Source organism: Crocodylus siamensis, chromosome 6 (assembly GCF_052110815.1).
Source record: "Crocodylus siamensis isolate JL-2025a chromosome 6, ASM5211081v1, whole genome shotgun sequence".
In the NCBI taxonomy this organism is placed as follows: Eukaryota; Metazoa; Chordata; order Crocodylia; family Crocodylidae; genus Crocodylus; species Crocodylus siamensis.
In genome coordinates, this window is record NC_143400.1 from 37,911,414 (window position 1) to 37,935,619 (window position 24,206).

A 24,206-nucleotide genomic window follows, 5' to 3' on the forward strand; every position below is an offset into this window, starting at 1 on the left:
GGAAGATCTCAGCCCACTTCACGGTGGTATGTGTCCAACATAACAAAAGAGAAATCTAAGCTAAAACACCTTATGGATACTGTGCTACCCTCCCTAGAGCAGGATTCCCCCCAGGACAATGTACATTGCTATAGAGCAGTGGAGACTAACTTGTCTGTCCAGTTCTTTATTAATTTAAATTAGTGTTCTCACTGGCACTAATCTAAAAAATAGATTTATATTAAGGCTCAAAGTAGACCAAAATACTAAGAAAAAGGAATACCAGGGGAAAAAAACAACTTCATAATTTCATTGAAATTGTGAAATTCAAGACATTTGAAATAGCTCCTCTCCTGCCATCAGCTAGCTCCACTCTGATTGCAGCTCCATAGAAAGCAACTGCAAAAGTTTAAAAGGGATTTTTTGCCTTCCTCTGTAGCAGGGGCATGGGCCTCTAACCTGGGATCTCTTGAGCACCTATTGACAACATTTCATAGAAGCAGGATGTTAGCTGCCGTGGTTTCTCCTGCTTTTCCTGTGGCAGGTTAGGATGTTTTGTCAGGGTTGATGGTAGTCTTATTCAAAGTTTAGACCGGGGTGGGCAAAATGCAGCCCGCGAGCCAAATGCAGCCCTCCAGGCCATTCTATCTGGCCCATGGGGCCCCTAAAAAATTTAGAAAATTAAGATTTAGTTATTTAGAATATTTATTTATTTATTTAGAGAATTAATATTTATTGGCCCCTGGCTGCCTGTCATACGGGCCTCGATGGCTTGCCAAAACTCAGTAAGCGGCCCTCCACCCAAAATAATTGCCCACCCCTGGTTTAGACTGTGGATCCTGCCTCAGGCAGGGGGTTGGGCTTGGTGATCCCTGGAGGTCCCTTCTAGCAAACAATAGTACTAAGTGTGTATCTAACGGTGAGGAAACAGATTAAGGGGAAATAAAGAAGTACTAATGGCCACTCCTTTCCCAAAGGCTGAAAGATGGATCCTTGGATATTTAGCAAGAGCCTAATGGAATTAAATGCATCTAACCCACTAAAAGTTCATGAGAATTGTGTACCTAACTCCCTTAGACTTCAGTATGACAATAAGATGTGACCTTGGTCAACTAAAAGTGAACAGCTCACTTGGGAACACAAGCAAGGAAACAGATTCTGTAAGAGATCCTAAGGGAAATCTAGAACAAAACTGATTCCATTGAAGTCACTCCAAATTGACAGCAGGTCTCACAGGCATCACAATTTGGCCCTTTGTTGGGATATTCATGGTGGGTTGTTTTAGCATCTTCTTACCCCGATCCTACATTTGCTAAAAAAAATATATATAGCGTATTAACAGCATTTGCACTGGGAACTCCAGACCTACGACACATGCGGGCAAAGAGTTGCACAGACTTTACAAGCAGGCAGGGAGAGGCATCTGCCTTAACCAGCAAATAAAAGGGACATCCTAATAGGAAACAGAGGAGCAGAAAATGAAGTGGTGTCACACAGCCAAAAACACTGGGGAAAATTCATCCCTGGTACAACCAACTGAAGCTAATTACCTTGGCCTATGTGCCAGGAGGTCACAGAAGGATGAGCTAATCCCATCCAACTACCTTAAGAAGAAAAATTCATTAGTGGTTCTCTTCTCTGACATCCACACAGCTGGATTGAGCAGGCTTGAGGCTCCCATTTCTGGGTGTCCTGATGGACAGCATTTCCACCCTTAACTAACTCCCCCTGGCAGGCATCTGCTTAAGTGAGAAAGTTTCCCTGTTCCAGACTCATTGAGTTAGGCAGAGGAGCAGCCACATCCATCTCCATCTGCTGAAGCCCAGGAGACCTTATGTTGCCAGTTGGAATCCATGGAGAATGCACTGTTCAGATACGGGTGCAATTAAGTGCTCCATAAATTCTAACACATGCATCACCTAACAAAGGTTGTGTTAAGGTTGAAAACATCGGCCAGCTGCAGAGAAAATGCACACAAGACAAGAATTCCTGTGACCAGTTCCTAGCCTCACTCTACCTCTTTTGGACAAGCAAATGGACTGCTGAACACCTTCTGCTGACCCCGACAAAAGTTTCAGGGACCTGGCATAGCAGACTACAAACCTGTATGCATCCCAGGTTGTGCCTTTTGTAAAGTGGAACTAATATTATTTGCCTCTTTCCATCAGGGCACAGCTTTGAGGAAGGATGAGTTAAATGAAAGCTCTTATATAAACAGCTCTGGAGAGCAAACAAAAGCATGGAAAATGTGCTAAGACTTGCTATGTTTCCTACATAAATTGCCTTGTCAAATGCAGAAAAAAGTAACATTCAGGAATAATAATAATAGAAAAAAAATCCTTGGCAGGAAAATGATGATGAACTAAGTTGTTTTCTTTTAAGCAGGGTCCATCTGCAAATCATTTCACCTCCCACCATCATGCAAAAACAGAGCCCAATATCAGTTAGCTCAGCCTGTAAAGCTAGCTAGCAGAGAATGGGATTTCTGTGGGTTTAGAAGGGGGCATTTTCAACTCCCAGCCAGCGCAATTACAAAGCCAGATGAGAAACCCAACCTGTAGTCTGGTTTCCAAGCTGCACAACAACAGTGTGAAAGGTTTCACTCTTGGGATATAGGTATTTACAAGGTATGCAGAGCACAGCCTAAGAAATGAAAAAAAGTTACAAGGCTTCAAGCTCACGTGGAGAATGGGCTTGTTCCAAGTGACCAGTAAAAGGCAGAATCTCCCCTTCCCCAAACCACTGTGTGACATGACTAGAAGGTGGGTGGAGTGAGCCACAGACTGGGCCCTCAGCCCTTGGAAGAGAACGGTACAGAACAATTGGCATCTTAGCTTCCAAGGGAGGACTGTAGAGAGACCAAAGCAAAGACCATCTTTGACATCCACAGACCAGATTTCGCCCAGGACCAGAGGACAGGAGGCTGGGAGTTTTACTTGGTCCCAACATGCCTGCAGCAGAGTTGATCCAATTCAGTGCAGTCACTAGTTCATTGTCTTAAGGAGTCTCTATGTCTTATTTACAGGCTCTCTCTACTTTGGGGCACAAATACAATGCTACAGGGTGACAACCACTGGAAGCTGAATCTCGTATACATGTCATCCCCATAAAACTGGGACACATGCATTAAGCAGAGAAGTAGACTTTTCTGCCCAGGATAGAAGCACCCCATTTTAATTCCTGCCCCACAGTGCAGAAGTTGTGGTATTATTATTCAGACAGCCAAAGTAGTCAATTTGGCTCATTGTTCTTCACTCCACAGGTGTTAATGATCATTTTGCTTTTCTAATGGTCTTAATATTTCAAGAATCAAGACAGTCTTTCTTAGGTTTTTGCTAGCTGTTCCTCGCCTCTCTACTCCTAATTCACAGGCCTGGAAACTCTTCAGCTCATTCAAAATCATCAATGGAGACCAGTCTTCAGCAGCAGCCAGGGTTGCAGCTTTAGTAAATCAGGAAAGGAAGGGTAAGTAAGCCAGCTGAAATTAGGCTCTGCTCCCCTCTACAAAGACATAACCCTGGAAAAAACATCTATTTTTCTGTCTTTTAAAAATAAAGTACGTATTTTATTCTGGGGCAGGTGTATGCAGGAAAATATGGTGTTATGTATTCTATATATGTGGAATAATATACTATAGTTATTAAGTATATATGTCTTACATCTCCACATACATTATATTATACCTCATACATAACTGAACACATTATAAATACACATGTATGATCCAATTCCCAATTCTTAGAGGTACACCATGCCAGCCAGAGCTTACCTCATGCTAAGATATTATATGGAAAGATGCTTTAGGTAGCTAGAGCCACAACACTATGCACTATTGCTGGATACAGGATCACTGCCAAGCCATCCTTTACTTATGCAGTCATTTCTAGCTATTAAATGTAAAGGTCCTTCTTGGAGACATCCATAAATGAAGAGCAGGAAGGATCTACTTTGTCTTATTAGGACAAGCTTATTTTGCCATGTGGTTCTAATGGATAAGGCTGGAGCACAACAGTGCCTCTGAGATAAGCTGTCTCTCCAGCCGGGGCAAGATAATGCACATGGCTGGAAACATGTGCCACTGTAACCCAGAGCAAAGCACAAGACTGGCTGGCAGCAATTATTTCTTCATTGCTCATCCACCTTCAAAACCTGAAAACAAGAGTCCAGTTGAGTCTTTTCTTTGCTGGTGCTGCTATGTGGCTTTATACTATTTCCAGCCCAGGGACTTCTTCCATTGATCATCATCTTACTAAGAAAAGCATGCAATACAACCAGGCTACACCAAGGAGAACCTCCAGAAACAGCCTTCATGCGAAACAAAAGAACAGGCAAAACAACCACAACGATGCCTTCAAGAATTGCATCCTCCCTCAAGCAGCTTATGCCGTGGTCGGCTTCTGGAATCAGAAGCCTGGGGAAGAAGCTTATTGGCATAAGAGCCTAAGACAGATGTGAAATAGCTTATTTATAACAAACTGTACAGAAAACAGTGCTTGTGTGTCACTAGCTGGAGACAAAAACAAGCCTGCAGTGTGTAAGCTTGCAATGGGCAAATGTCAGACATCCTGCTGGATTTGTTCCGCACAAGCCAAAAAGGAGAATGAAGGGTCACCCCAAGTCCCTGTGTTCACTTCCCTCATTTTGCGTGCTCCAAGCTTATTTCGAAGTGCAGCACTGAAAGCCCAATCTGTCCTGTCAGAAACAACCTTGGAAGCCCTAGGACAGACATTTTAAGCATTCAGTCCTTTGCCTCTGCTCAGTGCAGGACTCAGTGATTGGGTGATTAATACAGTGGAGGCAGCTGGCAACCCAGGTAGGCAGGATTGCCAAGACCAGTGGAGCTGAACTGGTGTTGGCAACAGTGGGAGATTTATTGGAAAATGTCCCCCTTGCAGATGGCTCCCATGTAGGTAACCAGCAACTGACTCACAACCCTTCCATGCAGTGACTTGGCGGCCAAGCAGGCCAGATCTATAGAGGGTGAGTCCAGGTGAGAGCCAAATGGCAAATGCTTGGTAAACCCCAGGTAAATATGTCATCATAGGTATGAGAAAGTGGATTGTATGCCAGGGAGGGAATGAGGATTCCTATGCTATGAGACAACACAGACTGGCTTTGTTGCAGTTCTCTTTCATTAAACTTTCCATCATGCCACATGCCAGCCCCAATCCTGCAACTGGCTGCATGGATCTTGGGCTACAAGGATCAGACTATCACATATATTTTTTTTTCGCAGGCACTCACACTCGCATACATATAGCACAGTACCCAGAGCCACAAAAGATTAAAAGAAAGGAAGAAGAAAGAGAGCCAACACAGGACTATGTGGTAGCAAGGAATGAAAGAGGCCTACTGGATCAAGCCCATCCCTGTGCCAAAACAGGATAAATCTGACATTAAGTTGATGTTACACTTAATGTTCGCCAAAGGCTGGGAATCAAACAAGCCTCGTGTACCCCTAGTTACACAAGGAAGTGCCTGGCATTTAAAATGTTTACACAAAAGCAAAATCTGATTTAAAGGAATGAAGCAGTTAACTGAGGTTTTTCCACCTCCTGGTCTTCAATTTAATTTGAAATGGGTGTGTTTGAACAAGGCCTCGAGTGTTCAGGAAACATGACTGAGACTTATAAAAAGCTCTGCTCTTACTTGTAGACCTTGGCATTATATTTCTTCTCGCCTGGAAAACCAAACATGCCACAGATGACTCGGGAATTTTTTGTGGTCCAGTGTTTGTCACAGATCTGCTTCCAGTTCCCTCCTTCTTTCACCTCCGCGTAACCCTCCGTGACTGGCACGCGCTTGCGGTAGGTAGCGAGAACCGCTCGGATTCTTACATCTTCCACCTGGATGTTCATATTCTACAAGTTAAAAAAAAGAATATTTTAAGGATCCACCCTAGTGAGGCAACAGAGTCTAATCATTACAGCAGGGGAAAAGGAGTGCCTGACACACAAGCCGAGATTTCTACTTCGAATTCAATAAACTGCACAAACCACTTTGATTTCTCTGCCTTTAAGTCATCAGGGAGAGAGAAAGAGACCGTGATATCTTGTTCCCCAGTTCCACCACTAACCTTTCAGGCAAAGTCTGGTAGCCTATTTCACTTCTTTATGCTTCAGTCTCTCTATCTTACAGAAGAACTGGTGTTTAACCATAAGCAGAAATGTGTGGTTGTATATGTGCCAATGTTCAATTGGTAGATCTTTTACAGTTAAAGGGGTAATTCAAATGGGGTGTTTCTGAAGTTTCTGCTAAGATATTTTTATGGTTTAAATAAAGCTTAGTTTAGTGCACTTAAAACATACCACACATGCACACCACACAGGCATCATTGCTTTATTACATGGAAAGGGTACCATTTTCATTTTGGGTATTTCAGAGGTTTAAGGATTCCTACTCCTAGGAACACAAGGGCAGACTTTAGGAACACCTGCCTAACTAAAGGTCCAGCTACAGCAGGTCGGTCACCTGCTCTCCATGGGCCAACTCCTGTGGCATCTTTCCATGTCGGGATAAAGAATATGATATACCATAATGGGGGAGGAGGTGGTTAAGGTGAGGAGAGACCTTCTGGATGGCATTTCGGGTGTTCCTAGCTTTGGGCCTAAAAAGCACAGTTCCTGGGTCTGGAGCTACCCTGGTTTTCACCATCTGAGGATCTGACCACAGGATCATAAAAATGAGCTGGAACTGAAGTTAACATCATAAGAGGAGCCTATTTTCATATTATTTTGCACAGGGTCACAAAGAGGCCATCATTATTATGGAATGCATCAGTTCAACCCGACTTTGTAAAAGCCAAGGGAGCAGTCTCAGAGTAGGCACTGACACGGAGGATGGCACAGTGTTTAGGGCACCACTTGGGATTCAATTCCTTGCTCTACAACAGGCTTCTTTGGTGACCTCTAACAAGCCCCTGACTATGCTCAGTTCCTCAGCTGCAAAATGCAAACACCACTGTCCAACATCAAGGAGATATTGTGATGATAAACACAGTAAGGATATGTCTGACAGCAAAGACTGCTGAGCTACCTACTAGAAAAAATCCTTTCCATGTTGCATCTGAGTCACAGGCTGGCTGATGGGAATTAATTGGTTCCTGCTGGAACATTTAATATTCAATGTTGCTGGCTGCTTTCTGCTGTTGTAACTTTGTCAGGATGCCCAAGACTTTTACGTAGGTGTCCCTTTTTTCTATGACTTAAATCTAAATGCATACATACCAGAAATTTCTCTCTTATAAGTGTAACACAGCAGGAATTAAAGTCATCCAAGAGAAAGGAAGAGTTCACACTGGCTCTATGGAGTCAAAGTTGTTTGTCCTAAGCTAAGAGAGGTCATGGACAAGAATTAGCTTGCGTAAGGTAGCATAAGGACCTATATACATTTGTAGATATGTAGATGGACCCTCCAGAGTCCATGAGCACTGGGCTATGCCATATCTTTTAAAATACTCAGTGTCCTTAACTCAAAGGCAAGGGGCAGTTCTCAGGCTGGCGTACCTAGAGCGTCTCAAGAAGCACTATAATACACAGCTCAGAGGAAAGCATAATTTACTAGAGCTGGCATAAAAGGCTGCAAATATGCCCAGGTGTGGGCTGCACAAGAAACATTGCTGGCAAACCTATGCCAGCATAATCATATCCTACACACTAACATGTGGATGCTCACAAAGCAACAGTAGCTCAACTGGAAAAAAGCACTCTGGTCCCAGAATAAGACCATCCACACAAGGATGTGGGGTATACATGGCCATACAAGTACATAGGATCTAATGCAATGAGTCAGTTGTTGGGATACATCATGTCTAGTATCTGCTGAAGTCAGACAACAGAAGAACATGGAAGAATAAGCCTTACCATACCAGAGCAGTATTGTGTCCCAAGCTCGTTAACAAAAAGACTCCAGATTTATCCTGTACACACACAAAAAGGATCTTACCATCTAATTTTGGAGCGACAGCAGGAGGAAGATATAGAGGCAGACAAGAAGGAGCACAACTGATCTACATTTCAATGTGCTTTACAACAGCAATAAGAAGTCATAATAATAATGGCTACTTGTGGCATATAGCAGTTTCAATGCATTTTAGGCACTTATGTGGCTTGTTCACATGGTATTTAAGTCCTCACCTCCAAAGGAAGTAAGTACATAAAATACAAGTAACAGCTGAGAACTGAAGCACAGAAACACTAAGGAATGTTGCTCTGAATTATCTAAACGTATGACGCTAAACTATCCACTAACTTACTTTAAGTCACATTGGAAGCAAAGGCTATCCTGTGAACTGAGCCAAATTGAATGATTGCCATTTTAGTTCTCAATGAATGCACCCACACAGAAAGATAATGTGGTTTAACTGGTCCACATGTTATTCACAACTGTAGTTAACATGGACTAACTTTCCTGAGTGCCCCATGTAGACAAACCTCGAGTCACACAGGAAGTCTATAGTTAGGCAGAGCCAGGCTAGCACCTAGCCAGCAGCCCATCCACCCAGGCTCCCTCCTTTTATTTTGCAATCGCAGACATTTTAAAAGTTGGCCTCTCCATTTGTGGATTTGCACATATTCACCATTTGCTCCAACTGGATTTCTGTGTATACTGAAAACAGGGCGATGAGTCACAAAGGCTGCCTGGATTCCTCATTATGAGCCTACGTGAGGACACAAGCACAGCAAGCCTCACAAGAACTCAAGCCCAGAAGTAAAGGCTGATGGGAAAAAATCTGCTGCAATGAGCAATTAAAAAGTGACTGAAAGTTTATATTCTCCCTTGTCAAAAATATAAAGGCACATAGTTCCCAGCGGTTACATTACAGCTGTGGAATCCTCTCCTCCCCCGCACAAGTTCCATCATTTAAAAATGAAAAAAGAAATCCAGTGCCTTAAAAGGAACATGTGCTGCTTTGATGCACTGCAATCAATTAAAAATAAAGTGACTAGCAGGAAATGTGTTTGGATTTGCAATTGCCTAGAAACAGAACCTGCACATCTGCTGTTGTGAGGAAGGATCCACAGAGTCAGTAATAAATTGTACAATATCCAGCGAGTAGCCTGTTGGCAGGCTGTCTGCTGGAATAAACAGAAGTCACTCAGGATCTGTACCTGTAAGCTTAAAGGCCCAACCTCGATGCAAAAACCTTCCGAGGCTCCTTTGAGAAATCCAGTCTCAAGACTTTTTGGAGTAATTTGAGCAGTCTGGGCCAGAGACATCACGTAAGCACATTGAATCTTTATGATGCAGTGAAAAATATTGTCCTTCTGGCAAGGCTTCATATTTTATACCTTCCTCATCCATTCTATATGGAAAAACCATTAGCACAAGGAGGCAGAACTACGAATCCTTCCTCATTATGGTCTGGCAAGTCCAATTCAAATACCACATGATTTTAGAATACATGCCATCAGGAAGCATGAGAGCCTCAGTGCATCAGAGGCCTCCAAAACCTTGTTTGGGGGTGGGGGAGGGGGACCTACACTCATTTTCCATCCTTAACCTTGAAGACATGTGCTGCTAAAGGACCTATTCACCTGGGAGGGACAAGTCAGAGAGCTCTGCTCCCAGAGAGAAAATCCCATTTCTTTCCCATCCTGATTGTATGGGGAGGCCCTTTGACCTAATGTTGCTTGCAAACAAAATGTTCTGATGCATTTTTGCTAAGTGAGAATTCAACAGTTGCAGTTTTTAAGTCAGTCACCATGGGTTTTCTTTACAGAGCACTCTCAAGAACTCAGTGTACTGAGGTCACTGCCCCCTCTTGAGATCAGAATAATTTACATTAACTAAATGAAGATGAGACATCCACTTTAAACCAGTTCAAAACATTTCTCATACTGGAGATAAGGTTGAACAGAGAAGGAGCCCAATTGTTTGAGTTACTGGTGAGGAAGAAAAGGAGATAAGATTAGTTCCAATTTGCAGAAGGAGAACTGAGGCACAGAGAGATCACACAACTTGCCCAAGATCACATATAGCACTTGTGGTAAAATAATTGAACCCATGTCACCCAAATCTTAGGCCCAGACCTTCAACAAGATCATCTCCTCTATCCAACAGCCATAAATTAGAGCCAATGCATTCTACTTTCGAAGAAAAGTATGTATATTGGATGTACCATAAAAGGCCTGACATATAAGAGGGAGGAGCTGCATATAACTATGGAATTCCTCTTTGTGGTACGCTGGGGTTTTCTGATACTAGAGCAATAGAGGCAAAGCTGCTTGGAAAAGTCTCCCAGAGAACACTGCAAGGTTGCAAAACAAAAAAACCCAACTTGGATAAAAAGCATTGCAATCTCAGGAATGTTATTTAAAAAAACTGCTGGTTCATGTATTGCTTCTGCAGTTAGTCAGGCAGCAGACAAAGGAAGCATGCAATACCACATCCATTCCCAGAGAAGCACTGGGAATCCGAAGGAGCAGGATTAGAGTCAAGAACAGTGCATCAGTATCAGAAACGGAAAGCCTGCTGACTCAGTGTGGTCTAGAGGACTGGTCATGACCCATGGGACTCTTTGCCCCCACCTTACCACTGATTCACTTGGGCAAGTCCTTTTTCCTCTGTCTGCTGCTGGGTTGCTCTGTATTTCTCAGGCATACACCACTAACATCTTTTTTGCCTCAGTTTCCCCTGCAGTAAAAAAAAGAGCCAATGCTTCTCTGGATGCATTGACAGGCTTAACTGCTTGTGCACAATTGAGATACTGTTACATCTATAACAACTATAAATGCTGTGTGGCTTTTTTCAAACATCCAGTCATTCATTCTACCTCTGCCTTTGAGGAGGCAGACTGGTTATCCTGTATTTTACAGATGGGAAAAGTGTTATCCTATATTTTACAGATGGGAAAAATGTTATCCTGTATTTTACAGACGGGAAGAGTGGGCATCTGAGAGTTTAAGTGACTTGTCTTGGGCCACAAAAGAAATCTATGTCCAAGTCAGGATTCTAATTCCTGGCTCTCAGCACTGGGCTGCAGTCACTCTTCCCTTTTGCAGAGGATGCCGACACACAAGAAACTTGATTTATGCTGACTTTAAATAATTTTACTATTTTATTCTTAGTTATGTCCTTTGTTTGCCAAGGAGGAAAAAAGTAAAGAAACTGGCAAGAAATAAGTCACCATTTTTGTACTTTTGTGGCACTCCAGTCTCCAGATGGCTGTACCAGGCAAGCACAAAACAATATTTCATGATCTGTCTAATGAGATAACACCATCCACATCTATTTTCCCACTTGAGTACTTTCACATACCAAATACTGTAAGCCATAGAAACCTTCAGTTGCATTTATAATTGCAGGTCAGAACCTGCAGCAAGATGTCCAGGAAGAAGATTACCAGGATTGCAATAGCTGGGCTTTAAACTGGAAAGCAAAAAATAAGGAGACAGACAGTAGCAAATGATCAAAACAGTCATGATGTGTGCTTCTTGGAGAGCTATTTAAAAGGACTGCTAAGATTCTTACTATAACTCTTAACAGGCTTGGATAGCTTCCTTCTACTGCAGGGTTCTTGATGTAAAACTTGAATTGTGAGTATTCAGTGATAATATAAGTATAGACAGACATGTGTTTTATCTTTCCAATAGAAATATACACAGCGGCCAAAGTAATGGTGAAAACAGACTCTGCATAGAGTCAAAAGAAAATAAGTGGCAAACAACCTTTTAATAGCTGGAACAGATTTCTGTTTTAAGTTCTCGTTACCATATTTGATGTACATGTGTTTAACCAGACATACACGGAGTGTATGTTGGCAACATATAGTATTTGAACATAAAAAGCCCACTGTAGCTCCGACAGAGATAAGACCCTATTTTGCCAGACATAATCTATACAAGCTGGGATTCTGCAGGGAACTCAAGGAAATGAGGGATCCCAACTCCACTGAAATTCAGCTTTTCAATCATGGTTATTATTTGTATTATACCAGCATCTCAGAAGTAAGAAGATGGGGGGGCCTCACTGTTTTAGCTGATGCACATACATACTAAAAGAGTCATTCTCCTCAATGGTTTACAGTCTAAAAAGATATGACAAACAGGTGAGAGAAAGGAAGCATGATTAGCTAGATTTTAACAAGGAATGCAAACAGACAGATAAGCTTCTTGCCCAAAGTCACGTAGGGGGTCTGTGACGGAGCCAGAAGTTAAAGTCCATAGCAACCACCATAAAGCCTTTCTATCCACCCACCCATCTACAAACTCATACTTCTGGAACCTGCAGACTATGGGACAATTTACCAAAAGAAAAAAAGGGGGGCTGACGTTTGAAGGTCTTGGGGATCCAGTCACTTCTTCCAAGCTAGGGAGCTTACCACCAGAAATGAAGCCCAGAGCCAGACTCCCCAGTACCACATTTGAATGATTAGACCAGCGAGCTCTACTTCCAAACCTTCTAAGTCTTCTTGCAAGCTGATGCCTCTTTAATGCAGAGGTCAAGAATTCAAGAAAATATTTTACTAGAATGTGGCGTGCATGGCAAACCTTCCACTTGAGCTGCTTCACTACTTTTACATAATTTCCACCCAACTGCTGAACCACATCTTCGCTTTGGCTTGGAATTCACATACTAACCTAATCAAGACCTGGATGCAAAACCTAGGCCGATCTCTGCTCATGTACCATCCTGCCCAAATATTTCAGACTTTGCTGGCTCTAGCCTTTGTACTGATAGTCTCTAGAATTACATCGTCTCTGAAAGGATTGTGTTTATTATATTGTTGACCCCATTTGCCAGGATAAATGAGCTTGTTCCAGCATCAACTGGCTTCAGTCCATGAGCTGCAGCTCTTGTTTTATTCAAACATTCTTCTGGCTCACTGTGTAGAAACAACACACAGGCAACAAGAAACCCCCTTCTTTTCCCCAATCTCAACCTGACTGCCCAAGAAAGGCACAAAGAACCCCCTAAAACAAAGCAGAGCGAGGAAATAGTTAAGAATAAAAAGGAAGTGCAATAGATCTGTGGCCAGATTTGAAAATGTGGTTCCACTTTCAACTGCAGCACCATGGCCGTGACCGAACAATTGCCTATAAATTCACTTGAAGCCAAAAGCAGGAAAGACAGCTCTGTGGTTAAAACTCTGGACTGCGCCTCAAGAAAACAGGGTTCTCTGTCCAGATCGGTCCAACTCCTTATATAACTTCAGGCAAGTAACTTAACCATTCTGTGTCTGTGCTGCCTGATCTGCAAAACGGGGATAATGACATGAGTCTTCTCCCCAACTGTCTGTCTTGTCTCTTAAGTTACAAACTCCATCCTCCATTTGCACAATGCTTTGCATTTTGAGGACCTGGGATCTCTAGAAGCCACCAGAAGACAAATAAAAATCAAACTCATTCCCAGGTCTGTAACAGTTTTGAGAACGGATTTTTTTGTATTCCTTCCATGCTCACCTGACCACTCCCTGATGGTCCAAGATCTGAATTGGCATTTATTTACACTTTTGGGAGCCAGGTATCCAAGCTTTGATATAAAACCACAGATCTCAGCTTCAGAAAGTTTGGACTGGAGATGAGTTAAGAAGTTCTGTTTTGAGTTTTCAATTAAAAGATTCCTGGCTCAAAATAGGTTTCAGCTGGTTTTTGTTTCCTCTGCCTGAACTAGGTATTTTCACACAATGTGGGATCTAATTGCAACACCTCACACAAGGCTTTCATAACAGATTTCCCTTTATTTTTGCTATCATTGTGCTGCACAGAACAAATATGCCCATTCATCCATCTAATCCAACCCTTTGGCTCAAGGCAGGATCTTCTCTGTCCACCCATTAGACTCCACTCCTTCAACTCCTTGTCAGCCACACCTTCTGTAGCACCCTTGTGAATGTAAATAAATGCAGGGATCGGAAATGTTCTGGCATTTTTGTTCTCTGCATCTGGTCTGTATCCTGCAGCTTGCAATACACCTGGTTCACTGAAGCTTAAAAAAAAATTACTAAGTAGCTTAAAATGATGCATTAGGTTATATGCTTTGCTTCGAACCTTAACACAGATGCATCTAAGGTTAGATTATAATTTTAGCTTGGTACCAAGGAATTTTCAGAAAGCTAGACTCAATTTATAAGGAACTGGCCACCTCCCTCTCTGGTTTCTTTGGAAGTCCTAGCCTTAAGCCAGAATGGTATAAAGAAATGTTGATTCAGTGTCTTCTCTGGAGCTCCACATACCAACAAGAGCATTGACTATATAACTTGGTATTAGGTCCACAGCACACTGGTCCAGCCGAAACACACTGCAGGTACAGAGCCAAGAGTCTTCGGGCTAGGAAGGCAACGAAGAACACAAGACACTGCACTCATCTGCTATGCAATGACACAAGAAAGGAGGGTAAGAAATTCCATTTGTATAGTTTTACATCTCTAGAGGGTGCTGGGTGCAACAAAGCTCTTCATCTTTTCAGAGGATGAAAACTGAAGGAGAGTTCACATTCTTTTTGGCAATTAAAATCCTTAAGCTCAAAGTCACGACACTAACTCACCAAACAGCTGCTAACATATCTTTTTCCCATAACTAGGAGAATTGCACCCTTCTGTTTAAGAGGAATGACCGTTTTTCCTCCTTTATCAGCTCTAGATCAAGTTGTTTTTTTCCATCCCAGCTGTTTTTTTTTGTTTAAAATTCCCCAGCCTTTGCTATGACCCTCAGAATGGCTTTTAGTCAACTGAGAAGTCTCATCCCAGATGAGAAGCTATTGTAGGCGACTTCACCAAACCACAGCAGCTGGGGTTTCAGATGGGCTTTTTAGAAGAGAACCTCAATTATTATATGAAACATACACCCACGCAATTACATCATGAAGGAATCAGCCAGGCTACTTCTAATCTGGAAAGCTTGTGGTTTCTGTTCACGGACAGATATGCAAGTTGAATGCTTGCCGTTACGAGACCATGCGTCAGTGGTTCCAAATTAGTGGCCTACCCTTAAAAGGGGAGGATTTCCATTTTGTTCCCAGTTCACCGTAACGGGGGATCCCGTTTCTTTCTATGCATGTTTTTGATATCAGCAAAACTGGCCAAAAACTACAAAACAACACAAGAGATTAAGAAAGAACCAAACAGGTGCCTGAACCGATCTGTTTGTAAATGTTCAAGTGAACATGAATGTGTTCACAAGACGACTTCAGAAACAGCTGGTTTTTCTATTGATAGTTGCATTAACATATTGCTGATGGCTGTGCGTGCACTAACAAGAGTCAGGGTTACTAAGCATTCAGTGCTCTCCTAATTGTTAAAAGCCTCAGTTGTCCAATCATGAAGCAGGAACACCCCCCCGCCAAAAAAACTATGCGCACACATGGCTAAGCAGTGCTGTCTACAAATCATTGCCCACCTTACGCAAGGGGTTGCCTGAAATAAGCTATGCAGTAACATAGTCTTCCATATAATCTGAGTTCAGCCTTCATCTTCCTTTTTACCTCAGACCAAGTCATATCTAGATGCAGTATATGAAGCCATAGAGTGACTGATTATTACGCTGAAAATAAATATTTTATACTAAAGTAGTGAATAGTCACAGTAAACAGCTCACAAATGTGTCATTGGCTAAAGTTACATCACACAAAATGTGTAAACAGTATGAAGTATCAGAAAACCTTATCTTTGTCTTGGATTGACACTAAACAGCAGGTTGATCAACTTCAATGCTTGCTTCTTCCCAGACGATCATAAAAAAGGTCCAACAGGTAAATAGGAACACGGGAAATTACAGAAAGATGAAGTTCTGCTTATTATCAAAACTAACTAGACATTTTCTCCAGACACATCAGGGATAGCCAAGCCAGATAAGCTGAGTTCAGCACCCTGAACATGCTTTATACCCTGATGAGAGCTTTTCTACCTATTAAAAACGCAAACATTCCCTTTGGGTGTAATGGAGAATCCACTTCCATTCTACATGCAGTCCATTTATATTTCAAATCAGGGAGAGCAGTGACCCTGGTCTCCTTTCTAAGGAAATATTCACTCTACTTTCTGAATTAGCAGTTGAAGACCAAACTTTCCTGTCTGCCTGCCCCATAGACAACACCCTGTCTTTACCATAGCACTGATCCATTACATCCATTGTCCTTGCTCTTCTCTCACAGTGTCTGTTTTCTCTCCTTTTTCCTATGCTTAAGCCATCCCACTGCCCCCACAGCTACATAAATATCTTCCTTGTCTTAATCATCGTCATGTGTTCTCTCTCCCCCCCAACCCGCACCTTCGCACGCACAAACGTGCACACACACTGTAAGATGTTTTAGCTTTCAAAGTACCAAATCCTGAGGGCTAAGACTCAGACTGGAAATGACATACTCCTTAGTACTAAAATTGCAACATAAAAATCTCTCATTAAAATCTCTGCCTAAAACCCTGGACTCGCTGCAGCAGTCCTCCCCTCTCCCTTATCTAAAAAAAAAAAGGAAATAATTTACCACCTCTGTTGCACCCAGTTCTCATGCAACAAACTCCATATGCTTCAAGTGACCTATTAAAAGGCTATTTCTCCACCCAGTCCCCAGGCATTAACATATATGGGAGCTGTTTTGGTCTGCACATCTGGAACTGGACATACATGCCTTTGAGTCATTAAGAATAACTCAGTGTCCCAGATGTTAAACATATAAGTATCATAATGCTGATGAGGTAGAACAAAGAAGCTCCCTTAAGGAATGCAAGAGCCTGGAGACAGCATTACTGAAGACTGCTGCTTTACTCTTACCATTTCCATTGCAAGCTCTTTGGGTCCGGACAGCCTGTTTTGTTTTGGGTTTATCCAGGACCCCCTCTAAAGGTTTCCTAATCCACAACTGGGGTCAATACACAACCAAATGCAAATCAGTGAAGAGGCTTTTCCTATACAATTCAGGGCGTTGCTGGCAGCCTCATCTTATGCTAGGAGTCACCATCATGAAGCATGCCGATTTGTATTGTGGAATTTCTTCACCACGGGTGACAGGGCCAGACTGGAGGATAATGATATCTCTCTGCCTTGCCCAAGTGCCCCACAGCACTGCTGGATAACAAACACAGCTTCACCTTTGATTACTTGGGATTTCCCCACTCTTCTTTTTCCCCTGTGCCTGTACGGAGCTGGCACTCGCAGCTAGTCAAACCTGCTGCCTGCATCCAGGAGAAGACTGCATTTTGACTCGGTTCATTTCCACTGGTTTAACGTGGCTGCTGTTTAAAGAATGTTTGTCTGAGATTCTGCGCCAGAACAGATACTCAGATCCCCTCTAGACACAGAAAACATCTGCATTTGTTACACAAAGATTTGTATTGAAAGAGAAGTAAACATTTAAAATGAGACAGGAAGAAATTAACACACTGTTGTCATGACAAACAAGAAAACAAACCTGGAGAAAGTCAAAAACATTTGAGAACAGGAAGTCAGAAAATAAAGTTGCAAATCTATAACTTTGTTTCATTCCTTTTAGGGCTGAAATGTCCCTCCAAGCCAACAGTCTTCATGGCTGTTAAGACAAAAACTTTCAGCAGCACTGGGGTGTCTACACGTGTGCATTTAATGGGTACTAGCCCAATTTAAGGCATATTAAGGATGTGCGCCTACATGTGCGTGCCCTTAATGCACCCGAAAATGGCAATTTAGGCTATCTGAACCTAAATTTATGCATGCCAAATCACATCAACAAACATGTAGACGTGCTAATGTGCATTAATGTTGTTTGTGTCCATTGATTTGGGACTAACTTCAGTGATGTGCACACCTGCATTAATGTGCCTTAGTGTGTGCACATGTAGATGCGTGCCTAAATCTCCTTAATGTGTGTTAGGCTAACACGCATTAATTTTAGGCATGCATAAAAGCATGTGTAGACATGTGCTCTGAAGTTGCTACAACTGCAGACTGCAAGAAGTTGCATTTTTGTTCCATCTTTGGCGAGAACCTAGCACAGGAGGTACTGCCCCAGCACCAGTAGAAATAATGCTGTTGCTGGATTGAAATAGATCTGGAGCCTAAAACTCTCCATATTTTCCCCAGAATAGTAACACGGAGGGTTAAGAGCAGTAACCAACTTCATCTTCATAGATTTCACAGACATTAGGGCTAGAAGGGACCTCGGAAGATCTTCAGGTCCAGCCCCCTGCCCCAGGGGCAGGAAGCCAGCTAGGGTCAAAGGATCCCAGCAAGATAAACATCCAAATGTCTCTTAAAGGAGTCCAGAGTAGGTGCTTGCACCATCTCTGGCCGCAGTCTGTTCCAGGCCTCGGACAGTAAAGAAGTTCTTCCTTATGTCCAGCCTGAAACAGTCTTTTGAGGAGTTTGTGACCGTTTGATCTTGTCATCCCTTGGGGCACTCTGGTGAACAACAGGCATTCCCTCAGATCCTGATGCACACCCCTTATATATACTTATAGGCAGCCACCAGGTCCCCGCTGACCCTGTGCTTTTCCAGTCTGAAGAGCCCCATGGCTCTCAGCCTCTCGTCATAAGGCCTGTTCTCTTGCCCTCTGATCATGCACGTGGCTCTCCTCTGGACTCTCTCAAGCTTCTCCACATCCTTTTTAAATTGTGGAGCCCAGAATTGGATGCAGTACTCCAGCTGCGGCCTCACCAAGGCCGAGTACAGTGGGAGGATGACATCCTAGGATTTGCTTGAGAAGCATCTATGGATGCAAGCCAGAGTTTTGCTCATTTTACCAGCTGCAACATCACATTGGTGGCTCATATTCATTTTGTGGTCAATCATGACCCCCAAATCTCTTTTGGCCATGGTGCTAGCAAGCGCAGCATTGCTGAGCCTATACATATGCTGCAGGTTTTTCTTCCCAAAGTGGACTACCTTGCATTTTTCACTGTTCAACGCCATCAAGTTTTCATCCACCCATTTTCTGAGCCTGTCAAGTTCGGCCTTGATCACCATCCTGTCCTCAGGTGTGGACGCTTTACCCCAAAGTTTGGTGTCATTGGCAAACTTGGCCAGTCCGCTTCTGATACCAATGTCCACATCATTAAATAAAGATGTTAAAGAGTACAGACCTAAGGATGCAGGCTTGGGGGACCCCACTGGTCACGGAGCATCACAACGATTGACTTCTATCAACTACCGCTCTCTGGGTCCGACCTCCAAGCCAATTCCCCAGCCAGTGGACTGTGATGTAGCCGAGGCTGCAGTTGGCCAGTTTTTCTAGGAGATGATCATGGGATACCAGATTGAAGGCTCTTTTAAAATCAAGATATATGATGTCAATCTCTTCTCCCTTGTCCAGGTGATATGTCATCTTCATGACATTACCAACAGACTAATTTCCAGTGGTGTGCTTAGTGCCCGTAGGTGCTTAGCAATCATACAAGCAAGCCCCTGCATACCCTGATGAGCTCCCAACTTTACCTCACCATGGAGGCACAAGAATGGAAGACATTCCCTGTGGCCTGCTGCAAATTTGGCCTTTATGCTAAGATAGATCATACGAGAGGAAAATTTGGTGTCAGTAGCAGAGGCACCCGAGCCCCTCTGAAGTCATTCCTCTGGAAGCAGAGACAACCGCTGCTAGCAAACATTCCTGATGTAAGCAATATTCTAACCAATTGTGGTAGCATCACAGTTAGTGCCCACCAGTGCTACATCATCATAGTGACAAGGCTTCACTGCCATCACTACAGTGATGTATCAACGGCGGGCACTAACTAGGATGCTTCCACTACTGTGCAGTAGCTCATTACTACTGTGCGGTGGGGTCAAAAACAAGCCATGCATCGTCGGGACTGCACAGTACCAGTAGGTACAGCACAGTCATTTAGTACTGGCTTTAGGCCCAACTGCACAGTCAGGGTCCTTGGCTAGCTCAAGTCAATTTTAAGAGGGCTCTCTTTTGTTTGTGCACTTGCAGCTGTAATCCAGACAGGTAAGAATGGAAAACAATTCCTTTCTGCCTATAAAATCAGCCACTGATGTCTAAACATATCCTAAATTGGTACTGGTAGCACCCTTTTCTACCTAAACAAGGATGAGATCATTTTCGTGACAGGGCCTGACCAACAGCCCATGTAAATCAAAGGAAAACTTTCTGTTAACTGTTATGAGCTTTAGATCGGTCTTTAATGGGTTGGATGGACCAGCCTCTACATTCAATCCATGTCTATTCTGTTCTTTATCAAAATACCTCCTTTTGCCTGCTCTGAAGATTAAAAACTGTCCTCCAAAAGGATTTTTTTAGTAGGATGAGGCATTCTACAAGGCAACAAAAAACAGAACTACTCTGATGCTCATTTCAATTTGTGACACCTGAGAGCCAAAAATAAAGGTTGTATAGAAACACATGCTATCTGTATACCCCACCCTACAATGATGGAAATCAGACTATCCTATTGGCCACATTTTCTAGCATAGAACCCACCTGCAGATAAAAGTTGCCATGGCAACAAGGCAAGCTTTTTATTTATAAGAGGAAACTAGATGGGAAAAAAGATGCAAAGTGGCTGCATGCCCAAGAGAAGATGTCCTCTCAACTTCCCCAAACACTTTCTCACCCCAAACAATTCAATCTAAAGTGGTTTCTACATCACATCTGCCACCTTGTCAGCAGAACCCATGATAACATAGCCAAAAACTATACATGGGATTTCAACTGTGCTCTCACTCACTGGTAAACTGTAGTTAATTGAGACATGGGTTATGTCCCATCTACTCCACAAATTTTAAATCATGCTGTAACTAGTCCTTTATTGAAATGGTGGCAGTTAATATCTAGATAGGACTACAAGACACAATGAGATCTACTCTCTGGGCTCTGAACTTGTGCCCCCTTTCTGTCTGAAAGGCTCCCAACACACATTACCTTTAAGACACGATTAACAAGTTAATTGCACCTTAAGTAGTAACCCAGCCACACATGGAAGTCAATTTAAGGCGTGATAATGCAATAAATGAGCAACTGAGTTATTCCACATAAAATGTATAATAATGTTGTGGCTCATTTGCATCACACCTTGAATTGAACCTGTGACCAGAACCTGTTTGAGGCACAAGGGGCTTATATAGAGCCCCACACACAGAGACCAGTACTGGGCTGCCACAGCCTGATGCCAGGATCCCAGGGTGCAAAGGTCTACCAGGTCTGGTGTGCCACTCAGCTGAGTAGGACGTGGAGCTTGACAGCTCCCTGCACACATGGAGCTTGGCATCAGGCTGCAGCAGCCCAGTGCCAGGCTTTCCACATGTGGGAAGCTATCAAACCCAGTGTGGTATGCCACTCAGTTTAGGGAACCCAGCACTAGGCTGTGGACCAATGCCAGGTTCCCCACGTGCAAGGTGCTATCATGCCCCAGGTGCCACCCAGCTGGGTGACACACTGGGCTTATACAGCTCCCAGTGCATGAAGAACCCAGGACCAGACTGCTGCAGCCTAGTGCCATCCTGTCCTTACACTGAGCTGATTGGTGGCTGGGACTGGAGACCAGTTTTGCTCCTGGCCCCAAATGACAATCAGCTGATTGGTTTCATCTTGCTGCTGCAGGGGAGCCTGGTCTCCCCCTAAACCAGCAAGTAAAGCATGATTGGGATCTAATCCCCAATCCCAAAACTGTGCATCCTGCCATGCACATATGAGGTGTGACTGTTGGGATCAAAGATTAGATCCCGTCACATCTTAAAGTGAACATCTCTCACCAGCAAAAAAGGAAGAAGGGAGTTAAAGTGGCAAGGTACAGCAACACCTGGAATGTTTAGCCAGGCCGCTGTCTGCCCACAGTCTAGCTAGTGCTGGAATTCACACACCGGCAGTAGTTCTCTTTGCAGACATGAGATATATTTAGTAGCATGCCCCATATTAAGTGGAGGGAGGGAATCAACAAATATTTTTAAAAGAATGTTTGGGGAATAATTTTAAGGAGGGGAAAAAAAAGTCTACCCTATTTTGATTTTAAAAACTAGGTTAAGATCCCATTACTGAGCTATAAAATTGCTAAGCAACATGGGAAAGTAGTAATAAGCTTGTCTAAACAGCATTTAAACCACTGGAGTTAAGACACAAGCTATAGCATGAAAATTGAAGGGAGGGACTAGGTCCTTCATTCCTGCTTTCGGGTCAAACAGGGACTTGCTGGTGACTTGTGAAAGTTTAGAAAAACCTTTGGGGCTTTGTTCTCATTTATTCTGTGACTCTTTCTACTGCTGCCGTCTAGTAAATGGGCACCATTTCTATCCACTTTAAGGGGCCTATGGACTACGAGGACAATGGCAGACAGCCTTAATATAACATCACAGCTCACTGGCTTATATTTTATCTCTGCACATGTATCTTTTACTTCATTTGATAAAAGCAGAAGAACATGGGGCTGACGGTGCAGTTAGGGGTGGAGAGATTGGTTCTATTCCATGTTTTTACCCTCCAAGCACTCTTTGATTTCAGGGTAAGTCACTTAATGCCTCTAAAAATCTAACCCTGAGCCTCTCTGGCTTATCTACCCCATCGGCAAACTACCTTTTAACCAGGTAGAGGAAACACAGAAAAGCTTAACAAGTGTTTGTAAAATGCAGAGAGATCCTAGATGAAGGGACTCATGCTCTATATTTTTCAGAGTTTGTATCTGTACTGTTGTGTCCATGTATAGGACTTACTGTCTCTCTTACAAATGCCCTATGGAATTCTATGGGCAGTGCAACATCTGAGACCACTGGCGAAGTTAGATCCCCTCATTAGCAACCTGATTTCCTTTCTCTTGCACTTGCCACCAGGAGAGCTAGCAAGGCCTTGGAAGCATGCAGGCTACTCCATTACATGTCTGAAAGACTTGCCACTCTGAACCAGCTGGGTTACATGCTCTACAGTCATGGTCTGACCAAAGCTTTAAATCAAGCCACTAATGCAGTAAAGGTAAACATAGCTTCAACCTTTCCCAGAGTTATGCTCCATAAACAAGAGAAAGAGAGAAAATCAAAAACAGTTTCTAAAACAAGATACGAGTGCAAGGGATTGAATTCAGCTCACTGGAGACAATTGACTTATATATATGAGGGATGAATTTGGCCACATTAGTGCATGCGTGTCCCTGATACTTCCTGAAAGGACTGCAGTAAACAGACTGAAAAAATGCAATTTGCCTGAGTTTCCATTCACTGAGGTCAGCATTTCCAGCCATTCCACACTGCTCCTTCTGTATTCCCCTTTCCATTCCCACCCAGTTACCCAATTAGTATCTACTTAGCTACACATGCCCTGGGCTTCTACTCTCAAACTATTGCTTTTTAACCCCTTAGTGGCACGCTGCTTACTCTTACATGCTGAAGTAACTGAAGCAAGAAAGTTACTCTCAGCAGTGAAATATTTACCTGTTTTTCCTTCATTGGAGACCTGATGAAAAAACTGAAAAGTTTATCTAGCTTTATTCCACCCACGCCATTCCAATAAAAGGTATCACCCCAAAGAATGATTTTCCTTTTGAAGGCTTCTGGAGGCAAAGAGATTTTAGCAAGCAAACCCAAGCCACAGGTCCCTGCCTTCTTCACAACACTTTTTTTTTTTTTTAAAGGAGAGAAAAATTCTTCCCTGTTTAATGTACTTGATGCCATTTAAATAACATATTCATGCTGAGCGTGCTCCTGTCCTAACTCAGAAAAACTGAACAATCTTTGGTATTTTCACAGTCAGAAGAAGGGGCAGCAGGCTACTTCTGGCATGTTCTGGCAAATGCATTTTTTGGGATCTCCCCCATTAAATTATCCTTAGAACAAACCCCAAGATTAAAAGCTACAAAGACAATGGAAATATCTGTCAAGAATGAAAAAGTTTCTTTGCCTCTTCAGACAGGGTATTTCTGTAGTGCTTACAGTCTGCTCTAACTGAAATCAATTCTTTCTTGCCTGCTGTGTCACCAGCACATCACGGATTTTGCATCACTGACTGTAGGGCTGTGAAATTTTACTCTGTCGATCTCCTTTTAGCACAACTGCAGCATGATAGCGAGTCACGCTCATAAACCTAGACTGTGACCCCACCCTGTAAGCAAAGGACCAAGCCTAAGGGGCCTACAACCCGGTATAATATTGCAAGGTACCTAGGTTCAACAAGCCCAAGTGCAGTTTTGGAGGGACAGCCAACAGGAATGCATCTGTGCTGGGCTGGGGACGGTTACCAAACCATAGGGTACAGCAAGGAGTTGACAGCTTTGCTCCCTTACAGCACAACCACTAGCAGCAGCATGAACACCTGTGCCATAAAACTGCCTCTCACCTTTTGATAACAACGCCCCCCTCCTTTGATGTAAGAAGAAAGT

The 24,206-nt window shown here is 43.1% G+C and overlaps 1 protein-coding gene across 2 annotated transcripts in view; it reads right to left on the reverse strand.

Annotated features, from left to right (window-relative positions):
- LOXL2 (lysyl oxidase like 2) overlaps nucleotides 1–24,206 on the reverse strand; it is an 87,162-nt gene that overhangs the window by 37,420 nt on the left and 25,536 nt on the right. For both annotated transcript variants that reach the window (XM_090055271.1, XM_090055272.1), the window contains one exon: nucleotides 5,629–5,840. In XM_090055271.1, coding sequence (XP_089911397.1) covers nucleotides 5,629–5,840 — 212 coding nt within the window. The remainder of the gene's footprint in view (nucleotides 1–5,628; nucleotides 5,841–24,206) is intronic.